Source organism: Manihot esculenta, chromosome 12 (genome assembly GCF_001659605.2).
Source record: "Manihot esculenta cultivar AM560-2 chromosome 12, M.esculenta_v8, whole genome shotgun sequence".
NCBI classification, from domain to species: Eukaryota; Viridiplantae; Streptophyta; class Magnoliopsida; order Malpighiales; family Euphorbiaceae; genus Manihot; species Manihot esculenta.
The window spans coordinates 14,061,833-14,086,234 of record NC_035172.2 but is presented as its reverse complement, the minus strand read 5'-3'; the positions used below and the strand labels follow the sequence as shown (position 1 = coordinate 14,086,234).

General features: G+C 32.9%; 1 protein-coding gene across 2 annotated transcripts; it reads left to right on the top strand.

Annotated features, from left to right (window-relative positions):
- The first annotated feature begins 1,727 nt into the window (after positions 1-1,727).
- LOC110628652 (putative E3 ubiquitin-protein ligase RING1a) lies at positions 1,728-24,210 on the top strand. 2 transcript variants are annotated; one of them, XM_021775435.2, is made up of 10 exons: positions 1,728-2,168; positions 2,320-2,365; positions 4,168-4,232; positions 5,335-5,416; positions 5,743-5,863; positions 5,967-6,008; positions 6,462-6,998; positions 21,637-21,744; positions 23,608-23,784; positions 23,853-24,210. In XM_021775435.2, exons 1-10 carry the CDS (start codon positions 1,889-1,891, stop codon positions 23,883-23,885), a joined length of 1,491 nt encoding a protein of 496 aa, XP_021631127.1. In that variant the 5' UTR covers positions 1,728-1,888; the 3' UTR covers positions 23,886-24,210. The 2 variants fall into 2 exon arrangements, with proteins under 2 accessions (XP_021631127.1, XP_021631128.1); XM_021775436.2 differs by having other exon boundaries at positions 1,729-2,168; positions 4,174-4,232.
- Positions 24,211-24,402: the final 192 nt, after the last annotated feature.

Genomic DNA, 24,402 nt, shown 5'->3' with positions numbered 1-24,402 from the left:
CACTGATCTGATTCTAGTATCTCTCGTGTATAAAAATAAAAAATTTATTATTTAATTTGTATATTATAAGAAATACATTAATTAATTTTTTACTTTTAAAAAATATATTAAAATATTCATAAAATTTAAAAAATATACATTTCATTAGTATTATTTATTAAATATTTTACTATTCAATTTTATAATTTAAAATTTTAATTAATTAATTTTTTAATTTTATAAAAAAATTATTATTATATTGAAAATATTTTAATTTTTTTATATATTTAATAGTCTATTAGTAAATTTTTTAAAATATTAAAAACATTTTAATATATTTTATAAAATTAAGAGATTAATTAATGAATTTTTTTATAATATAAAAATTAAATAATAATTTTTATTTTTATAATTTTAATAAAATATTTAAAAATATTTTATGATTACAATTTAATTTAAATATTTAAAAATTGATAAAATCTAATTAAACTTATAAATTTTATTACAGTTATATCTAATTTTATAATTTCAATTAGAGAAATATATATTACTGACATGATATTGACACTCAGAATTATTAAATAAAATTATTAATATAAAAGTTTAAATTTTTATTATTTTATAATTTAATTTTATATTTACAAATCAATATAATTCAATTTAAAATTTTTAAATTTATCATTATATATTATTAAATTTTTAAAATTTAAAAATTTTATTATTATCCTTTATCTTGCACAGTTTAATATAAGAGACCATAATTCGGGTGAATATTCGGTTAGTTCGGTTTAAAATTAAACTGAACTAAATAAATCCAAAATTAAAATTTTAGTATTTATAGAAATCAAATCGAATTGATTTTAGTCAGAAATCAAACCGAATCGGTCTGATTCAGTTCGATTCGATTCAATTTGATCAGTTTTATTTTTAATAATTTTTTTTATTTTTTACACTTTATTTTAAATATTTTAAAATTTAATTAAAATATTTTAATCTTAATATGATTTAATTTCTCTATATTATTAAAAATAACATATTATTATCACTAATCGGTTCGGTTCGATATTTTCGATTTTTTTTTGATAAAAACCGAATCGAATCTAAATAATCAAAATTTCTGAAATTAAAAATCAAACCGAACCGAATTGAATAAATAACCAAACTAAAATTTTAAATTAATTCGATTCGATAAATTTTTTCAATTTGAACCGAATACTACTCCCTCTAACCACTCATTTTTTATCATTGTATTTTTTAATTTCTTTGTTCTTTAAATTTTAATTATTTTATATTTAAAAACACAATCTTATAGTATTGAGCAATATTATGAGGATTTCAAGATTAATAGTATGAATATATAATAAGATTATAATTTTTATTTTAATGACATTGAAATTAATTTTTTGTAAAGTTGTGGTTTATTATAATATATCAAATATAGATAAATAAAATAATTATATTTTGAAAATTTAGAGATAAATATGGATAAATTTAGAGATTTTTAGTTAAATTATATTAATTTTTAAAAATTTAAATAAAATTATAAAAATGATAAAGAGTTTTAGATTTTTTATATAATAGTATTTATGTAAGTGTTCTAAATAATTTTGGATCATTTTGTAATTTTTAAAATTTGAATTAGGTGGCACAATAAACAAAAATTTTGTTTTTTTTTTAATCTAAATAGGCAAAAATAAAAATAGAAAATAAGAATAAAAAATAAAAATAAATAAAAAGCCAGATCTCTCTTCAATTCTTGTTCTTCTCGTTCTGCTTTCTTCTCCTTAGTTTCTCTCTCTCTTTCTTCCTGTTCCTGCATCGAAACCAAAGCTTATACACAGGGAAAAGCTGGTGCAACAGTCGCCCATTTTTCCTTTTCTGTGTTTACCATATCTTAAGGAAGGCATCAATGCCTGCTCAGAAGAGGTCTCTGCCTGATTATCCCGACAACGATGAGGAAGATGCTCCCTCTTCTCCTCTTCAAAACGGCCATCGATATACCAAACAATCTCGCCTTGACCCACCTCCTTTTTCTGACCCCGAACTCCACCAACAACAAGAACTAGAGGAAGAAGAAGAAGATGATGATGCACCCCCCAAGCCAGAAGAAGGAGAAGAAGAAGACGAAGTAGAAGGAGACGCAGACGAGGAACAAGAAGAGCAAGTCGAAGAGAAACAACCAGCAGAATGTAACTTTTTTGCCTTCTAACTTTACATAAACATACATGTGTATATGTATGCAGTGTTGTACGTATACACGTGGGTGTTTTGCAGAAATTGATTTCGATCGATGTTCTCGATTAATTGAAGCGATTGTTCTTTATCTTCCTATCTTCTCAGATTCAGAAGAAAGCCAATCTTCCAGCTCCGAAGAAGAAAAACCCGAGTACTCTCTCTCTTTCCCGCACACGCATACGCACACGCACACGCACATATTTTTCTTGGCGAGTTGTTTTACTCTATGAAATTTAGTAGAGCTACTTGTTTTTCCTATTTTCCTGTGTTGAACATGAAGTACTTGTAGTCGTATATCTCCATGGGTATTGCTGTTGCGGATGTACTGTTGGGCTGATGTCTTGTTTTGACTCATCCATTTCTATTTTTTAATTTTATTTATTTAAGTACAAGGGGCTGGGTACTGGCAATTTCTTAAGGGCAGTGAATTCTTTTTGTTTCTGTTCGAAGTGGTTGCTGCATTTCACAATTTTGCGTTAGATTAAATCCTTGTGTTTAAGAAGCTAAATGTTAAACTTCTGTAGAGTATAGTTCACAGTGACTTGTTTGCATTTTAAGCATTGAAGCATGACTAATGCCCTTTTTTTCAATCATATATTCATATTTAGTGCTTGTAAAGTCTTGCTGGTTTTCAGTTGCACATGTTGGTGAGTGAACCTGGAGAAATGTTCATAGCTGCTTTTTTCCTTCACATTTCTAAGAGTGGTATTTAGTTCTTTTAAATTGGAGAAATTTTGCTGTGATGTTTCAATGAAATTAAATGATAGTACAGTATCCAGGAAAAAGTTAAAAAATTACTTATTTGACCACAAACTTTTTTTCTTGGTGGTGCGGGCTAGCATCTCTGTTTTAGGTTGTTAGTGGCCAGAAGCCCAGAACTTAAATCTATGACCATAAGAAAATCTATGACCATAATGTGTGCATTATATGCTGTGATGAGTGAACAAACTGGAGAAAAACAAATACAAATAGAAGTTGAAGGATAGCCTGCTGGGTTTATCAATATGAATTCCTTTTATTGAATGTCAATGTGAATCCCTTTTATCTGATATTTGTAGCCTAAGCAATCTGAACTAAGATTAGAAAATAAATGGAGTCTCTTTACTATGGATTGCTGTGGTGTTTTATTTATAATTAATAACTGCTACACATTTGTAAATCATTAATCAATGGGCTGATCACCTATAAAGTATTAAACTTTACACCAATATCTGTGACCTGAAGTACAGAAATAGTCAGTTAGAATCAGATCTTTAATTATAAGTCTCAATTATGGTCACCTCAGCAGCAATTTTGGCTTCAATCGCTACTCATAGTTAATATCATGCTGCACATAGCCATGTTTCTAGTTTAGAGAACATTTACATGTTGGCACATAAAACTGGATTTTTAGGGTGATTAACCATTAGATAATTCATCCATGTGTTGTGAATTATTACAGTGCATTTTATTTTCATTTTTATTGTCCTGTTTTTCTCCTAAACTGTAAGCTCTGGCTCCCACATTTGTCTTCTTCACTCCTTTGACTTCATTTTTTACAAGTAATAATATATTAAATTTGTGTCCCTCTTGCTTCCTTTATTTTCATATTATGTGTCAGTTGGCCAAGCACTTTTACATGTTGATCTTGTTCATACTTCATACTGTTAAGTGCGGAAGTCCATTTTTTCTAGTTCATTGTGTTCAAAAGTGAAAACAAGTTTCACATCCTCATCATTTTTTATTGATGTCCCTTGAACTTTAGGCATGGGAATGATCATTCTAAACATTCATGTTATTAAGTAGAGCTGTAAGCACTCCAATTGTTACTATGTTCTTATCTATGCAATCATGCAACTAATAGAAACTTGTGCCATCCTAGTGGCAATAGACTCTGCATGCTTTATTCAATAATAGATTGCAGCACTTAAATTTATCAGTGATTGGATTTGGTGAGCTAATTGAAAATTTCAGTTGCAGATTTGTCTTTGTGGAGCTGCCAGACATCCGTAAAGATGTGCAATGCCCAATTTGTTTAGGTGCTTTTTGCTTGCTTTTCTTTTGCTCTAAACATTTCTGGACTCTTGTATTTGCTAGATATGATTTATAAAGTTGCATCTGGTTGTTAGCCTGCAGATAGGATGTTTTTGAAATAGAAAAGCTCAAAGGAGCATGGGAACTGTAATGCCATATGCTTGACTTGATGCATTTGAGACATAAAATTTAGTTTTAGGTCAGGGAATCATTTGCTGCTGCTATTTGGTTTTGGGAAATTCCAATTATTGAATAATGAGTCAACTATGATTAATAGTTATTTGCTGTATTATGCAATAGTGCAGCTTTTGTTCAGGATATCAGTTTGTTTCTACTCTCCAATCGTGGAAAATACCATTCCTCAGAAATAAGAGGCAACTGTGATGAGTAATGTTAATTAAACCTACTTCTTCTTCTTCCTCTCCTAGTTGCTGGTTACAGTTGGTTGAGGAAGAAATGTGAAGTCCACTTTACCTGAAAACTAATTTGTGAGGTGAGGACCCAAGAATAAGTTTAATATCCAATGCCTCCTCAATGGCCTTATGTGAAAGGCCGTTGGCTTGAAAGAATGGGCTGGGCATATGTTTACAGTATGCCCCATTTATAACACACTGAAATTCAAGTATAAGAATAAGGATGCCCAAGATTTGATATCTGGACCTTTTGATTGTATGCCTGTGTTAAGAAAAGCTTATTTAGCTGCAGAATTATGCTGTGATTGTCTTACACACTAGTCATTGTAGTACTTCAATAATTTAATATAGTTACATGTGAGTAATATCCTTAATTGATTGTGAGAAAATCACTATTTTCACATAGATTAAACAAGTAAAGGTGGCCATACATTGCAGCTGTTCTGTTTGTTTTTCTATTTTATGAACCAAATTTAAGGATCAACACCTTAGGATAAATGGTATTTCATGGAAAATTGTGATTTTTATTATATTTTGATTTTCTATCCTGTTTTGGATTTTGATTAAGATGAAACCTGAAACACCTTCTTACCTGAAATACCTGCATTAGTTTCATATGGGAGTTGTTCACCCATATTATTTGTTGGTCGGAAAATTTTAATAATTTAAATCTTAATCATGAATATGTGTACAGGTATCATAAAGAAAACACGAACTGTGATGGAATGTCTGCACCGTTTTTGCAGGGAGTGCATTGACAAATCAATGCGACTCGGGTATGTAACAAAAATCTGAATTATTTCTTTATTTATTTTCAGCAACTTTGGCCCCCTGATTCAGTTATGATGCCTCCATTAGGGCAAATCGTGAGATAGTTTTGTTGAGTGCATCTGAATCAAGATTTATTACTTGAATTAGTAATATATTGCAGGAATAATGAGTGCCCTGCATGTCGCACACATTATGCAAGTTGATTATTTCTTTATTTATTTTCAGCAACTTTGGCGTCCTGATTCAGTTATGATGCCTCCATTAGGGAAAATCGTGGGATAGTTTTGTTGAATGCATCTGAATCAAGATTTATTACTTGAATTAATTGCAGGAATAATGAGTGCCCTGCATGTCGCACACACTGTGCAAGTCGACGCTCTCTGAGGGATGATCCAAATTATGATGCCTTAATTGCTGCTTTATATCCAGACATTGATAAGTATGAGGAGGAGGTATGACCATATGAGATATTTGTCTTGTCTATTTCTTGATTTAACATGGTGTACAGTACTTGTCCAATTCAATCACTACTTCTAATCAAGTAATTGGTTACAGGAATTGGCTTTTCATGAGGAGGAAAGAACGCGGAACAAGAAGGTTTGCTTTTCTGTTTTAATGCCCTGCATCACCTGTTACTAATAACATAAAACGAAAATAGGCAATATATAATAAATTGTAGTAACCGGTTACTGAATTTAATAGTAATGATATATTTCATTTGAGGCCTTGACTTGAGGCCTTGACCATAATGATTGGTAAAAGCATACACCATCTTACAACTGCTTGATGCTGTCATGTTGACCTATTGCATTAATATCTTTAACTGAGTTGGTGAAAGTGTCTAATCTTGCTTCTTGAATTCTGAAAGAGTTCCCAATTCTTTGTTATGGACAGTTGTCCTACTTTGTTTATCATCTCTAATTTCAAGGTTTGGTTTTGAAGGAATTATATATAGACTAAAAATCTAAAGGCATGCTGTTTTTTGAGGATAGTGAATTCTTTGAACTCAGCACTTTGTTTTTGGAATTGTCTGAATTCTTCATTCGACAGATCCAAGCTTCAATTGCCCAGATATTTCAACGACAATCTGACGCACTAGTTAGGAGACGCCCAATCGGTAGAGAAACAACTAGTCCATTCATGGCAAGGTCACAGCGCAATCATCGGGCAATTCCTTCAAGGAGACGGCAAAATGGCCAAGGTACTGAATTTCAGGTATGTGAAGACATTGAGGAAGAAAATGATGATAATGGAGGCAAGGATTCATCATCCAATGAAGATCGCTCCGCAGAAGTAAGGCAGCAGAGGCGCAAGAGACGGCTAGGACTTAGGCCTTCTCATCCTTCTTCATCAGCTTCAAATCTAGAAGGTGGATCCATTGAAAATGATTTAGAAGCCACCAAAGAGAACAAAGGAATATCTCTTGGGCTTGTTTGGAATACAGAAATGCTTGCCTGGGGTAGGGGTGGTACTCGAAGTCATACACGTCATGGTAATGCTAGTGGTTGCAACAACAAGAACTCCCGAAGCACTCGGTTATCCAAGCTGGTAGAATATCTCAAGAGCTTAGAGGAAAAAGATGATGAGGTATGTGAGGATGCAATTATTTGTTGAGTTGTGATTTGTTTAGCTATTAGTGGTTCATATGCTTGATATGAATCTTTTCTTGCTTAATAATTGACAAGTTACCTATCTACTTGGATATTAGCATAGAGCTTTAAATTTTGTTAGGATTTGGAGTTAGGACGGTATAGAGCAAGAGTCTTGAGTTTGTAGCTTAAGGAGTGTTTGCACTCTCCGAAATATGATGGCAGAAAGGAAGTTTAGATAGGATTTGTTTTTTAGTGAAAAATTTTGGGAGGAATTTTTTATTCTATTCCAATTGAACAAAGAATCAAACTAATTTAGGAATATTTACAACACACCTGATTAGGAATATCTACAATAAAGGTAGAAAAATAAAATCCTTATAATCAAATATAATTAGAATCTCAAAGATTTGAATTATCTTAATTAGGAATCTTCTATGTTGGAAATATCACACATGCTCAACTTGCAAACCAAGGTTTGATAGGTTTTGTTGCTGAGCCCTTTGGTAAACACGTCAGCTAGCTCTTCATAAGAAGTTACATGATCTAATTTCAAGACACCATTTATTAACATCTCTTTAATGAAGTGACGATCAATCTCTATGTGCTTTTTTCGGTCATGTTGAACATAATTGTGAGTTATACTGTTGGCAGTTTTATTGTCACAGTACAAAAGTAGCTTGTCCTCTCCGGCAGATTCAATTCCTCCAACAATCTTTGCAGCCATAGGATTTTAGAAACACCTTATACTATCACTCTATATTTTGCTTAAGCACTTGATTGAGCAACAACACTTTGCGTTTTACTTCTCTAAGTGACAAAGTTATCTCTCACAAGTGTGCAGTAACCACTAGTTGACCTTCTATCATCAAAGGATTTAGTCCCATCTGTATCTGTTAATGCATTTATTCGGAGATGGCCATGTTTGGAGAATAGGAGGCCTTTTTCAAGGGCATACTTCAAGTATTGCAAAATGCGAAAGGCAACTTGCATGTGGGATTCACAAGAATCATGCATAAATTGATTGACTAGGCTGACTGCATATGCTATATTTGGTCGAGTATGTGAGATAAATTAATCTACTTACCAATCACTGATATCTGCCAATATTTACTGGTTCACTAGTCCAGTTCCTGCTTGTAATTTGTGATTGCTCTCAATAGGAGTTTTTGTTGGTTTGCAACTATGGTTTTAAATTGCGGTTGCGGCCGCGAGTAATGGAAAGAGGCCTGTAACGGCTGTAATGTAATAGTAACAGCTTGACGCTATGCAAATTTTTCAAAAAAATTTACAAAGTTCAAAAATGAAATGATATTGATTAGATTTAATTCAGAATAATGTATACAAATGTATAATAAACATAAATGCATAAAATATAGATTATTTAACTTAAGTTAAATATCATATAGTTTAAAATAAGAAAAATCAACATAATTTTTATAGATTGAGTAAACTAACAGCTCAAAGTACAATTTTAACTCAAAACTAACACTTTAATCTATAAAAAACTTTTTCAAAAAAGGAAAAAACAACTAAAAACTAGAATAGATAAAATTTAACAAATTTTTTAGAAGAAATAAGCTTGGAAATGGAGTAGTTTATGATGGATCTAAGCTTATACGAGAAATATGTAGGGAAGATCGAAATTTGAAAGAGAAAGGGAAGAGAAAACTTAAAAAATATAGCATTTGAAGCTGCTGAAAAGTGTAGAAACTAATGAAAATGAAAATAGGAGCATAAGAGGAAGGATATAAAGGAATTTCATTACTGGTAACAGCCGTTACGTAACCGTTATGTAACGGCCGTAACGGCTGTTATGCCTGCAAATCAAGGGGGCGTTATATAACGGAGTAACGGGTAACAGCCCCCCAAAACCTGTTATATAACGGTCGTTATGTTACGTAATGGCCGTCATTTAAAACTATGTTTGCAACCTAACATATTAGTTTCTTCTAAGAGATGTAGAATGTATCTCTTCTGAGAGATAAATATTCCCTTATTCGATCTAGCAACCCCAATTCCCTCAATTCCCAGGAAATACTAAAGTTTTCCAGATCTTTAATTTCAAATTCCTAAGCCAGAAGTTTCTTTAATTGAGCTATTTATTCTTTGTCATCTCCTATCATTATTATGTCATTAACATAAATAATGAGAAGAGTACTTTTACTCCTATGAAATTTGATAAGCAGGGTAAAATTAGCATTGCTCTGTTGATAGGCAAAGGAAATCATGGCTCTGCTGAATCAGTCAAACCAATTTTGGGTGACTATTTTGATCCATATAACACTTTCTTTAGTCTGCACACTTTTGCTTGGATTTTTTCATAAGCAAATCCAGGAGGGATGTCCATGTATACTTTCTCTTCTAAGTCTCCATGGAGGAATGAATTTTTTACATCAAATTATTGTAGGTCTCAATCAAGATGGGCAAAGCAAGATAGCAAAACTCTGAATGAATTCATTTTGGCAATAAGGGCAAATGTCTCCTGATAATCCACTCTATAGGTTTAAGTGTATCCTGGTCTTGAATTTTTCATAGTGAACACTCATTTGTAGCCAACTGGTTTTTTTCCAAGTAAAAGAGTATCAACCCCCAGGTAAAGGTTTTTATTTCTTCAATCATTACTACCTTTCAATTAGAATCTTTGAGGCACAGATTCCAATCTTGTGGGATAGATATAGAGGAAATAGATAAGGCAAAGACTATAGAATGGAGACAAAGAATTATAAGAGAGAGAGTTAGAAATAGAGCGTTTTGTGCAAGACCTAACTTCTTTTCTTTGAGCAATTGGTTTATTTAGATCATCAATTGGTTCAAGGTTTAGAGTCGACTCATTAGATGGAGAGTAGGAAGATTCATGACATTGAGTAGGCTGCACAATGGCTTTTTCTGCCTCTGTTTTGTCTCTTCTTAAGTATCTCCTTAAATCTGGGTTATCTAAATACCTAATTATGTGTTCCTGAACACCAATAGTCTTTCCCTGTATTATAGTAGTTCCCTTTTGAGTAAAAAACTCTTAGAGTTATAGGATTAGGAATCATCTCTTCTCTCTCATTGTCCTCCCCTGAAGAGGTGATGCGGTAGTTATGAAGTAAGATTCAGTCTCTTTAAATGTAACATCCATAGTGACAAAGTATTTTATAGATGAATGGTGATAACACTTGTAAACCTTCTGTGTGGGAGGGTATCAAACAAGCACACATTTAAGAGCCCTCGAATCGAGCTTTTCACCTGTCCTAATATGAACAAAACATGTACACCCAAACACCTTTGGTGAAATAGTATAAGCATTTTTCCCTTGCAGCACCTCTAAAGGACTTTTAAAGACGAGCTTGAGAGGCATTCTATTAATGAGATAAGCTGCTGCTATGCTGCTAAGACTGTATCTTTTCAATAAGTTTTTGAAAGATTCATGGTAAAAAGGATAGGTCTAGTTGCTTCTAACAAGTGTCTATTTTTCCTTTTAGCAACACTATTTTGCACACTAGTGTAAGGACAACTAGCTTGATGTAGTATCCTATTAGACTCCAGATAAGCAGAAAAATAACTATCCATATACTCTGTACCATTATCAGTTCTCAAAACTTCTATCTTAGCATCAAATTGAGTAAAAACATCTTGTGAAAAGATTGAAAGTAAGAAAACATATCACTCTTTTTCTTTATCAAATAAATCCAAGTCATGGAAGTGCAACAAACAATAAAGGTAACAAACTGACATTATTAGATAATGAGACCGTTTGAGTAGGTTCCCAAACGTTAGAATGGATGGTCACAAAAGGGGTTGTACTCCTATTGTTACCTATTATTACTTGAAGGATAAGAGGTTCTTGTATGTTTAGCATACTCGCAAGTATCACAAACTAAAGAATCACACTGAGCCTTAAAAATAATTCAGGGTAAAGTTTCTCTAAAACAAAAAAGGATGGGTGTGTAACCATTGATGTCACTGTATGATTTCCTGGTTGATATCTTGATTTCTTCTAAAAAAAGCCCGAGATGAATTTAAACTCAGATTCTCTTTCATCATATATAAGCCATTGTGCAGTCTACCATTGCCAATCCTCTTCCCAGTTTGAGGGTCCTGAATGACACAATGGTCAGAAAAAAATTCAATTTTACAGTTAAGTACTTTGTGAGAGCACTAATGGATAAAAGATTAATAGGGAAATAAAGAACATAAAAAATAAATGGTAGCTTGATATTTAGAGTACAAATAATAGAACCAGTTTCAGAGATAAGAGTGAAAGAACCATCTGCTATTCTGCTATTCTAACAGTGTCTTTTTGTAGACATAGAAGATAATTAAGAAAGTCTTTAAAAGAGCCTATCATGTATCTATTTGTACCAGAATCAATAATCTATGGAGATGACATATTAGAAGATAGCAATAAAGTGAACACAATAATGAAAAGAGGTTGTCCAACTGAAACGAACAACTAGTCAACACCCAACTTAAGCAAGAAACCCTTTTTGCTTCTGTTATGATAAGGAGTAATAAAGCCAAAAAGTACCCAAAAAGAGGGTAAAAGGAGGCTGCCCACACCAAATAAATATCTAACCAACTCCCAACAGAGCAAGGAACAGTAGCAGAAGGCTGGAAACAGAAGCCCAAGATCCCTGGTAGTGGACAGACGTGAAAATCCTTGCCAAAAACAGAGTCATGTGCCGGCAATAAGTAGCGCGTGAGGCTCACGCGCCAGTAGATGACTCACTGGACAAGTGGACAGTCGGCAAGGAGGCTGCGATTCTTCTGGGAGTGGCGGTGATGAAAGAAAATAGGTCTAGATATGAGAGTATCAAATTTGGTTACCTAAGATTTTGAAAATTCAAAATTGAATTAGAACCCTAAATCAGGTTTAGGCTCTGATGCCATGAAGAATTTCGGGAGAAATTTTTGAGTCTATTCCAATTGAAGTGATTTTTATAAGGTTTGAGTATTTATACACAGAATTAACCCTAATTAGGAATATCTACAATAAAGGTAGAAAAATGAAATCTCTATAATCAAGTATAATTAGGATTGCAAAGATCTGAATCCTTCTAATTAGGAACGTTCTACGTTGGTCAACATTTAGAATTTTTTGGCAGTGGGGAATCAAGATTTGAAAAAGAGATCTGTTTAATGGTTAATCTCATATGTAAATCAATGTACATTTAGGTTTTTGTAGGGACAGGGTTGAGACCTGATTAAAGCCAGTAAATAATGAAACTTGGCATCTGTTGAGTTGTGTTGATAACCTGTTGATACATGTAGCACTCCGATGCAAATTTGGGAAGAGGAAGAGGAAAGATAATTAAGCATGGCACAAGGAATCATATGCCAGGCATGCATGTTTCCATATGTAAATTAAAATATTATCAAAGCAAAATGTGAAGATTACAATATTGGCATTGGGTTTTGGGGTTAAAGAAGCATCTTTAAAAAAACATCATTTTAAATACTATTAAAAGTATACTTTGAAAAAGCAGTTTTGTCATTTTGGAATTTTATGTCCAAACAAGTTTGATTCTGTATATAACTTTCAATTAACATATTTAAATGTGCTTTTCTAAACAACAATTCTAATAATAATGTCAAATATGCTCTTTAAGGGCCTAAGAATCATAAATAAGTGATGTACAACCAATACAATAAGAGAAACAAATTATCAAAATGGGATGAAAAATAAATTTTCAACTTTTATTTATTCTAAAAAATGATTGTCAAAAATAGAAAAGTTCTCTTAAAATACCTAGAGAATTAAAGTATTTGGAGAGTTGAATAATAAAATGCAAAGTAACTTTTAATTAGGAATCCAAAACCTTAGTTAAGTAATAATAAAATCTTAAAATAATATAAGCTTTCTAATTAATAGGAACCTAAATTTCCTATTTTTACAATGAAATATTAAATAAAAAAAATTCATAAATTGAATATTCCTTTACTTCTTCTTTCTCCTTTGGTTGAAGAAACATTGACCTCGAATTTTGTAGTGAGGGAGTTAAGAATTGAAGGATCTTGTGAATATTTTATGTGTATATTATTGTGAAGAAGTTACAATATTTATATACAAGTGTCTCTATGATTGGTGAATCTTAAATAGGAATATGTACCTATGATTATGCTACCTAATTTAGGAAAATAATGTTTTTCACACATTTCTACGTGCGCCTTCCACATACTCCCACTTCGAGCTTCACTAGGCGACCCCATTTGCCCTACTCGCCTTGGTCCTAAGGGATGCCTTTAATAGCAATTGTAAAAGGCACAATTGTTTAACCACCCTGGATGTTTCAAACTTCTCTAATAATAAACTTCTCTAATAATAACTTAAAAATGTCTCAACTGAGAATTGAAAACTATCCCAATATTCTCTTCGACTTTAGTATGCCAACATAATTTAGCATTGTTAGCCAAATACATGGGTGTTATCTTCAGCCTGTCTTGATCAGAATTGCATTTAGTAGCATTTAAATACAATTCCTTCTCAAAGAGGATTTTATCTATCTCCTTTGAATTTCGGGCACCACCAAAAGCTTTTGGCTTTGGAATTTTAGCCTTATCTACCTCATAGACACTCACATTAGGATTTTTGGCTACTCTTTCTAGTAGTCTGAACTCGTCTTGCAATTTTTGCTATTCATTTTGGATGACACTCATCGTCTTCATCCACAACACCAGCAAGAGAGTTGTGAGATGCGGTAGTAGATTTGAATCCTTCCATAATGAGAGACCACTATCTCACACTCTTAACATTTTGCTCTCAAGGTCACCCAATTAGTTATTGTAAGTGCTTCTAGGGTTTAGGATGGCCTTAAGCTCTATTGGCTCACCATTATCCCGAGATTGTTTGGTAGGACTTTGGATTGCCATTGCTTGGTAGGATTTTGGATTGCCATTGCTTGGTAGGATTTTGAGTGGCTTCAAGCTCTATTAACTCACTTTCACCCCTAGTTAGTTTGGCTACCACAACCAAGAGATACTTAGTTCTTTCACCTTAATGCGCTTATATCATTGTTCAAGAGCAATTTAGATTGTCTCAAGCTTTCTTGTTAGTCCTTCATGAATGCAATTGGGACATTCTTTGATTCAAGCAAAAAGCTCCTCAACCTTTTCTTTAGGGCGTCAAAATACACAGTAGATTCTATCATGTGTTTATACTGTTCATAGATTGTTGCTCGCTCTAATACTAAGTGTCACAAGGCTAGCTTTTAGCACTCACATGGGCCTGTGCAAGATTCGAATAGAATGCTTTCAAGTCAAGTTAGGCAAGAGAATTTTACAATAATATGCATAGCAACAAGAATATCTTAGCATAGGCCTGACAAGCCAATTATGAAGGCAAAATATACATTATTATTTAAGCAAGCATCTCAAGCATGGAAACATAGTAAACATTGATGCACACAACACAATAGGACTTGGATGTTTAATGAATTGGCACAAATATTCAAAATGAATATGCTACTTCTTTCATTCATAAGAAACAATTAATAAAATGGGATCATTTATCCTTGCATCACTTGGTAGGGGGAAAACCTATAAGGAGCAGAGGAAAAAGGATTGAAACAAGCATGATGGGTAGGTTGCTTAACAGTGACCAACTAGTTACTCTGTGAACTTGGTAGAGGAACAAGGACTCAAGCAAGCGTGATGGGTATGTTGCTTGATAGTGACCAACTGGTTACTTCCTCAAAAAGAGTCTTAGGAACACAATAGGGTGTGGGAGCAGGAAATATCATTGTGCTTGAGGAGAAAAATTGATAATTTTTATTAATAAGAACTCTTTAGGCTTCTCACACTACTAGACTCTCTCTCATGTTAAAGCTATGATATTGTGTAGTTTTGGAGAGTGTTGAGATACTTTTTGTAAATAGCCTAGATTTGTAGTGATTGTATGCATAATTAGGTGCTTAGATTATGTGATATGATTGGAATATGATTAGACTATAATTAGGTAATTGATTTATTTTATTTCCTATTGTAGTATCTGTACCCTAATTGGCTTGAGGGGAATCATCAAGCATATTTCTCGCAAAATCTCTATTTCCCTCTCTGTTTCATCACTTCATCACTTCATCACTGTTTCATGGTATTAGAGCTATGAATCTTGGCCTAACTGTGAGTGGCAGATTTGCCACCTTCGTTTGGAGACTTTCTGGAAATTAGTTGGTTTCACCACTTAACCCAGCAATCTTGCCGGCTTTCGATCGACGACTTTGTGAAGTGCCGCTATCAGAAGCGCCTTCATGTGCCTCCATGCGCCACCACACCTTTTCTGCCTTTGGTACATGCGCCGGCGTGTGGCCTGCTCTACGGCAACTTTTTCACGCCGGCAACTCTTCCTCCAGCATCGCCAAAGATAGGCGACTCCAGTCCACTAGGTCCGGTCACCTGCCCAGCTCTTCTTCACGCGTCCCATGTGAACAGTAGCTTCGGATCTACCGTTCATGGTCACTGATTTTATTTTCTGCAAATTCAGTTCCTATGGCCCAATCAAATAGAGCAGAGCCACATTCCAAACCGAATTCATTCACTCTAAATGAAGCAGAGTATAGAGAATATCTATAGCTCTGAACTACTAGGCAACAGTCTTCTTCAAATATTGCTCATTCTGGTAATTCATTTGCTTATCTAATCAAGTCTTTACCCATTGGTTCATGGATCTAGACTCTGGCGCTTCTGATCATATCTCTAGTAATCACAATCTTTTCTGTACTCTTGTTTCTCCTTTTACACATCTAAAGTCACATTAGCTAATGGTTCACAAATTCAAGTTAAAAGGGATAGGTAACGTATATCTCCTTCCTTCTATCCCTTTGACTATTATTTTATTCACCCCTGAATGTCCATACAACATAATCTCTAATACTGCTGAGTCTGTGGTTGTGCAGGATCGGGGTACTGGAAGATGATTGGAGCAGTATATGAGTCACAAGGATCGTACTATTTTTCCACTTCTAACCCTCCAACTGCTTTTGTGTTTAACATTTCCGCTGAACTTATTAATAGTCGTTGGGGATATCCAAGTCTAAACAAATTACAAAAACTGGTTTCTAAACTCTCTTCCTTGCCTTCATTAGAATGTGAAACTTGTCAACTTGGGAAGCAAACTCAAGCTTCTTTTCCCAAGCGAGTCAATAATTGGGCTACTTCTATGTTTGGCATTATTCATTTAGATATTTGAGGTCTAAGTTAGGTTAGTACAACTATGAAATTTCAATATTTTGTTACCTTCATTGATGACTATTCTCGTTGCACATGGCTTTTTCTAATGAAGAATCATTCTGAGTGGTTCTCTATTATTCAAAAGTTTTATTTTGAAATCCAAAATCAATTTGGTGTTCACATTAAGATATTACGAAGTGACAATGCAAGAGAATATTTATCTTCCTCATTCACTCACTTCTTGTCTACTCAAGGTATTACTCACTAGACTTCTTGTTCTCATACCCCACAACAAAATGGGGTTGCCAAACGAAAAAATCAGCATTTGATTGAAACATCCCGCACCTTACTCCTACATCACAATGTTCGGTTGCGTTTTTAGGAGGAAGCTGTCTTTACTGCCTATTACTTGATTAATTGAATACCTTTCTTTGTTTTGCAGTATTAAATTCCTCGTTCTGTTCTATTTCCTAACTAGAATTCCAACCAGTTGTCTCTGCGAGTTTTCAGATGTATATGATCCTACTACTAACAAATATTTTGTATCTGCATATATCACTTTTTTTGAAACCTCTCCTTATTTTTCTTCTAGTCCAGCATATAAAACCTTTGTTCCTAGAACTTTACTTATACCTTCGACTCTTATTTCTCCTTTGCCTCAAGTGTGTCCATCTTCCACTTCTACGCCACCTCTTCAGGTCTACACGTGTCGGCCTTTCCCATCTGCTAATAATAATGATATTTCTCTCTCTGATGCATGTACTTTTAATAACTCACCTCCGGTTCCATCATCCCCTACTTTGGTAACACCTTCAGCAGCAACAGCTACTTCTCCTCTTGTCCTTCAAAAAAGTATTTGCTCTTCTTGAAATCTTCATCCCATTTATAATTTTATGAGTTACCATCGTTTGTCTCTTTCCTATTATACTTTTGTTTCTACTGTGTCTGCTGTTTTTATACCTAAGACAATTAGAGAAGCATTGGATCATACTAGTTGGTGTAATGCAATGGTGAGGAGATGACTGCTCTTCACAATAATGGAACTTGGGAATTGGTATCTTTACCACCTGACAAGTCTGCTATTGGTTGTCGATGGGTTTACACAGTTAAGGTGGGACCTGATGGCAAAATTGATCGCCTTAAAGCTCGCCTTGTAGCTAAATGTTACCCATAGATTTTTGGGCTTGATTACAGTGATACTACTTTCTTTTCAGAAGCTAAAATAGCTTCTGTTCGCCTCCTTATCTCATTGGCTACTCTTCATCAGCTGGACATTAAAAATGCCTTTCTTCATGGTGAGCTCGCCGAAGAAGTTTATATGGAGCAACGTCCAAGATTTGTTGCTCAGAGGGAGTCAAGCTTAATATGCCATCTTCGACGCTCTTTGTCTGGTTTAAAACAGTCTTCAAGAGCATGGTTTGGACAATTCAGCACTGTAGTTCAACAGTTTGGAATGTCAAAATAAATCTGACCATTTTGTATTTTTTTTTTTGTCATAGTAGATGCATCTACTTGGTGGTCTATGATGATGATATTGTCATTATATGAAATGATCATGATGGAGTCTCTCAGCTTAAGCAACATTTGTTCAGTCATTTCCAAACTAAAGACTTAGGAAAATTGAAGTATTTCTTGGAGATTGAAGTGGCACAATCTAAAACAGGTATTGCGATTTTTCAACGGAAATATGTTTTGGATATAATGGAAGAAACATGCATGTTAGACTGTGGACATGTGGACACTCTCATGGATCCAAATGTCAAACTTGTTCTTGAATAGGGAGAGCCATTTAAAGATCCTGCTAGATACAAAAAATTAGTTGGCAAACTCAACTATCTCACTATCACGTGATCAAATATTTCCATTGCTATAAGTGTGGTTAGTCAATTTCTTCAAATCCCATACAGTAGTCACTGGGATACAGCCATTCACATTCTTAGATATATCAAAGGAGCTCTAAGACGGGGTCTACTCCATGAGGACAAGGGTCACTCACTAATTGTTGGCTATTCTGATGTAGATTGGGCAGGTTCCTCTTCAGATAGACATCTATTTCAGGATATTGTATTATGATTAGAGGGAATTTTATATCCTGGAAAAGTAAAAAGTAAGGTATGTTTGCAAGATCAAATGCAGAAGCAGAATATCGAGCTATGTTTTTGGCAACATGCGAACTCATTTAGTTGAAGCAACTTCTTTAGGAATTGAAGTATGGCGACATTGGCCAAATGAAGCTGATATGTGATAATCAAGCTGCTCTCTATATTACATCAAATCAAATTTTTCACGAGAGGACGAAGTATTCAGAGGTGGATTGTCACTTTATTAGGCAAAAGATTGAGTTGGGATGCATTTCTAGTAGTTTTATCAACTCAAATAATCAGCTAGCTGATGTTTTCACAAAATCTCTTCGAGGTTCATAAATTGAGCATATTTGTAACAAGTTTGGAGCATATGACATGTACGCTCCAACTTGAGGGGGAGTGTTGAAATACTTTCTGTAAATAGCCTAGATTTGTAGCTGATGTTTTCACAAAATCGCTTTGGGGTTCACGAATCGAGCATATTTGTAACAAATGAATTGATTTATTTTATTTCCTATTGAATATTCTTGTAAGTAGTATATATACCTTAATTGGTTTGAGGGGAATCATCAAGCATCTTTCTCTCAAAATCTCTATTTCCCTCTCTGATTCATCCTTCTTTCAAGGAGAAAGACTAATAATTCTTACTATCAAGAACACTCTATATAAATATACAATTGATCTAATAAAACTTCCTGATTGTGTATCCGCAAATTCCTATAATCAAGCAATTGGTAAGATCATTCTATCCTAAATAAAAGGTGTTAAATTTATGTTAGGTCTAACTCACTCCAAAAGCTAGCTCATAGGGAAGGAGTTCCTAAGGTCGCACATTACCCCTATCCCAAATGATGTGCTCACCCTCACGCCCAAGAAGGCTTAACATCGGTGGAGGCTCTAATACCATGTTAAATTTGGGTCAGGCTTAACTTACCCAAAAGTTAGTCCAAAAGTTAGCTAAAGGGGAGCTTTTGCCTAAAACCTTTATAAGGGGCACATTACCCCTATCCTAAACTGATGTGGGATTCAATAAAAAGAATACAAATTGTTGTAATTACATAGTCGACTTTCCCTTTCACATATGAAAATCTAATCATAAATTGCAAGTAGTAGTTGGGGATTCAGTTGACATGGGGAGATATCAAAGATTAGTTGGAAGATTGATATCTCTCACATACTAGACCCGATATAGTCTATGTTGTTTGTTTGGTGAGCCAATATATACACGATCTTTGAGAACCCCAATTGGAGGTTGTGTTTCACATTGTGAGATGCCTGAAGTTTGCAACAGGAAAAGGGCTACTTTCTCAAAGCATAGCCATTTACAAATAAAAGCCTTTATGGATGTAGATTGGGCTAGATTTCTTGACGATAGAAGGTTAACTTCAAATTATTGTACATTTTTTAGGGTAATCTAGTTGTCTGGAGAAGCAAAAATTAAAATATGATAGTAAGATCAAGGGCAAAAGTAGAGTATAGAGCCCCAACAAAAGGCATTTGTGAATTGTTGTAGTTGTAAAAATTGATGGAAGAGTTGAAATTGTAAGAAGCAAAGCTCTTTACTTTGTGGCAACAAGGCTGCTATAAGTATTATCCACAATCGAGTTCAATATGATCAGATCAAGTACATAGGGATTAATCGACACTTCACAAAGAAAAAAAAAAGGATGGCTCACTAGTGGTTTCTTGTGTCTTTGAAGAAGTGGTTAGCCAATGTTTTTATCAAGGGTTTAAGCAGTTAAAATATTCCGAACTTTAGTTGCAGGTTGGGCAAATGTAATATGCATGAACCAACTTTGAGGGAGACTACTGGAATTCCATATTTTAGGAATTCCAGAATTTTAGAGAATCTGGAACAGATTCTCTAAAATTCTGGATTAAGCATAGCTAGTTTCCTCTTGTAAGTAGTATAATCTTATTTCCTATTCTAACTTTGATTTTATTTATATATATAGGAGCTTTGTATACCTTCAAATAAATGAATTAATAAAATTATTTCTCTCAAATAACCAGTGTCAGCTTCAATTCATTTACTCTTATGCTGTGTGTTATTTTGTCGTACTTGTTTTATTTATATACTCTCTCCAAAGTCAAACTTCTCCTAAAAGGCTACAGGTGTTTCTGGTGCGGACTGAAAATTTGAAAGTGAAAAGAAATGCTGAAATGAAGAAAATCATTTAGCCTTTTAGAAGTATAATTTAACCCAAGTACCCTACACTGGATCTTCAACAATACTGTTTTATTAATAATTCATTTTGGTTCAATCTAACCACCCAACGCTATCTCCCAGCTACAATGTATTATTAACAACTCTATTTAATTTGGTTAAACTAATATTTTTTGTGCATAAATTGAATTGAATCAAATAAATCAGAATACTTAATATTATGAACCAAAGCAAATTGAGTTTTTGAATAACAGTTTGGCCTTTTTTTTTTTTTTTTTTTTTTAATTTTTTATCTCTAATGCTTTATCCCATGACTGCAATTTAAATCCATGGATCTAATACCAAGCTAATAATAATAAAATAAGAGAGACAAATTCTAGGGATTAGAATCAAATTGTCTACTATTCTAAATTCTCAAATTATTTTTTAATCACAGAAAATGTCTCCCAAAATACCTAGACAGCTAAGGTACTATAATAAAGTTATTTATACTACTACCATTAGGATTTGGAACCATAAATAAGAAAATAAAAAGAAAACTCTAACTAGGAATCCGAAGTAATTTAATTTCCTAAATGAAATCAAAATGGCATGCTGCTACTTAAATAATGATAAAAATCCTAAATAATAGAAATCTAAAATTCCTAATTTTACATTGAAAACTTAAATCAAAATAATTTTTTAATTAATCAAAATAATTTTTTAATTCAGTCTTCTTGGATTGCATCAATATGAAAACACTAAATTTGGTAACTTTCTTTTTTTAATTGACAAAAAATGAATAACTTAGACCCAAGGAAAATGACCCAATAAATCTTAGTGCTCCAAGAAGTAGAAAAACTAGAGAACCCTTGCAATTCCTAGAAGACAAGCTCGAATTATTACAATACCCATATGAATCATAACTCATGTAAGATAAACTCAATTTACACACTTATTGCTTAGCTAAGAAGAATTTTTAGCGTAAAGCCACAAGTGTTGCTTCATTAGACATTGCATTTAGATTACTGGAATGGAGTTTAGTATAATACGCTAATTAAAAATCAAGTGAAGTAGCTATCAGCTACTGCATTAATAATATTTTTTCGATAATTGGTGCACTTGAAATTTTTGCCTTTTCTCTAATGTATGCGTATCTATGTCATTATCTCTCCCCTCCCTTAATTTTTCAATTTATTTGCTTTGTTTTCCTAATTGTATATTTTGTCCAATTAAAGCCTATTTCTTGTTTGCAGTTGGATGTTCACTTCGTGCTTATTTCTGTGGACAAGGAAAGTTTTATGAGTTTGAAACAGCCCTACCTATGTTGTCGTACCAATTTATCAGTCAAACACCTATGTGAAGTGAGATTTCTTTCACACCATTTTGATTCTTGGAATGTGTTACTATAGATAAATAAAAGGAGGAAAAAATTATGTTTTTAAGTTATGTCAAAATTAATATGTCCCTCTATTTTTTAAACTCAATAGTACAGTTGTATTTTGACTCTGTCAAACTAAAAGTCATTTGATCAATTTTCTGTCTATTGTATAGGAAATTATCAAAATACCGTTAAAGGTAAATCACTTTTCATCCTTTGACTCTATAAAAAAATAACACTTGTGTTCCTGGTTTTTAAAATTAAATGGTTTAATCCCTATATTTTAACTTTATCAAATTAAAAAGAAACTATTCTCAAATAATGATGGAGAGACCTGCAGGTCAGTGGAGTCAAATACAAGTACTGACTTTTGGATTTTAAAAATGGAGGGATATATGCGTTATTTTTGGCATAATATAAAAATTAAAAAGTAATTTATTCTAAATAAAATTTTGATTGTTTATGATATTTTTGTTTGTTAAAATGCTAGAATTATATTTCTAGAACTTGATCTGATTGCTTAATAATTAAGAAATTGCTTTTATGATATATTTATCATTAGGGATGTAAACAAACTAAGTCTGAGCCAAACTTTCTAGAGCTCAAGCTTGGTTTGTTAAAAATGCTTAATAAGTTCAAGCTCAAGCTTGGCTCATAATAAGTTTGTTTATTGAGTTAGTAAACTTGACTCATATTTAGTTTACTCATCAAGCTCATGTGCTCGAGTTTGAGTTTGAATCACTCAAATTAATTAGTCAAATTACAAAAAATATTAGAGAGTGAGAGAGGGGAAGAAAAGTAACAAGGATCGTTAGCTTACTATCAAAAGACATGAATATTTTATATCTCTTTGCTACCAAAATTATGTATTTTTTTCTTTTTGAAAATGTGTAGTTTTAATTTATTCTATAATTAACTATGGATAAAATGTTCAAAATCATTTTTTATGATCAAATCATTTTTTATGATCAAATCTTTTTCCTTCAAATTTATATATGTAAAATGGCTTAAATAAATTCTTATTAATTTAAATATATATTAATTGAGAGTGTATTTATAATTTATTTATCATATAAAAGTTAAACTTCATTTTTATGAAAAAATAATTTAAATTACAAACAGTTATAGTCTATAAATTCAATTTTATATTTTGTCATAATTTTAAGTAATATATTGTTATATTTATTTTATATGAAGAGCATATTTTTTTATCTAATATTCTAAAAATTAAATTTAAAAAATTGATTTCTCCTAAAAAGTTTGCATTTATGTTGAAACTATATTTTATAAATAAATTTTATATATTAATTATATCATAACTTTAAATAATATGTTATTTTTAGAAAAATCATAACTAAAACAAATATATTTACAACCTTATGAAGAACAGTAACTGATACAAATGTTATTGCAAACTAGTAAGCTCATGAAACTGAGGAGCTTATAAATGAGCCTGCTATAGAGCTTACTTAATGAGTTAGCTCGTGAGTTTTAACAAGCCGAATATTGCGGAGCTTGAGTTTAATTAGGCCTAAAATGTTAAGCTTATACTTCATGAGTGGAATCTTAAATAGCTCGCAAACAGCTTGGTTTGTTTATATCCTTATGTTATTTTGATATACATATGTGGATCATCAATATACCATGGTTAGCTGGAATATATATGATGAGATATTAGATGGCCATTTTTCTCATAGATCCATCAGCCTTAAAATTAATTTGATTCTAGCATGTTTCAATGAAAAAAATAAAAGCATGGACATTATGGATCTGTTTATCTTTCTCCATCCATTTTCTTTTGCCAACTCTTGACAATGTATTCGGTGTTTGCCTTTTTTCTATGCAGTATGTTGCTCTCAAAAAATCTTTGGAAGCTGGAGAAGTTGAAATATTTTTAGTTAAAGGGCAGCACAAGCCCATTGACTACATATCCTCTCTGCGTCCACCAATTTCAGTGGATGAGCTGCAAAGTTTGGAAGGCCAGGAAACTTTAGCTCATCTTAAAGCCAATAGAGATCATTTGGTGAGTGTGTTTGATTCATTATCTGGTATACTTATTATCGGAACTTATATTTTTTCCCTCTCTTGCAGATTCTAGCTTTCCGGCGCAAGGAGACTATTTAGCAAATTTGTCATGTTTATATGAGGAAGAATAAAGGTCCACTACTGTATGTAAATTTGAGTTTCCAGAATGAAATTTGAGCTCCTTGACGATGAAGGAGAAAACAAAGGTTTTCTAGAGGGGTCACTACATCTAAAGTTTCCAAATTCTTGTATTTTTAGGGCAAAGTTTGGTGATTGATACACATTAAGAGAGAATTTCAAGTATATATTTAGATTGTATTTAGGATCTTCACAAGATATTTCAGGAAATATATTTCCTTGGGAAGGTTTTATATTTGTTAGTTAAATTTGTAATTCATGCATAGAAAAAAATGTTTCTGGAGTATATGGCAAGAAGTTTCTTTAATGTACAGAAAAAATGTTTAAGCCTACAAACATTTTGCATGCTAATGACTTTTTCTGAAACAATTACAAAAAATGTCTGATAAGACCATTGCAGCAGCAGAGGGGTTCAACAGCAGCGTGCCCGCACCTCATACTTCAAAAGCAGGGCTGTTGAAACATTAGAACCAGCTTA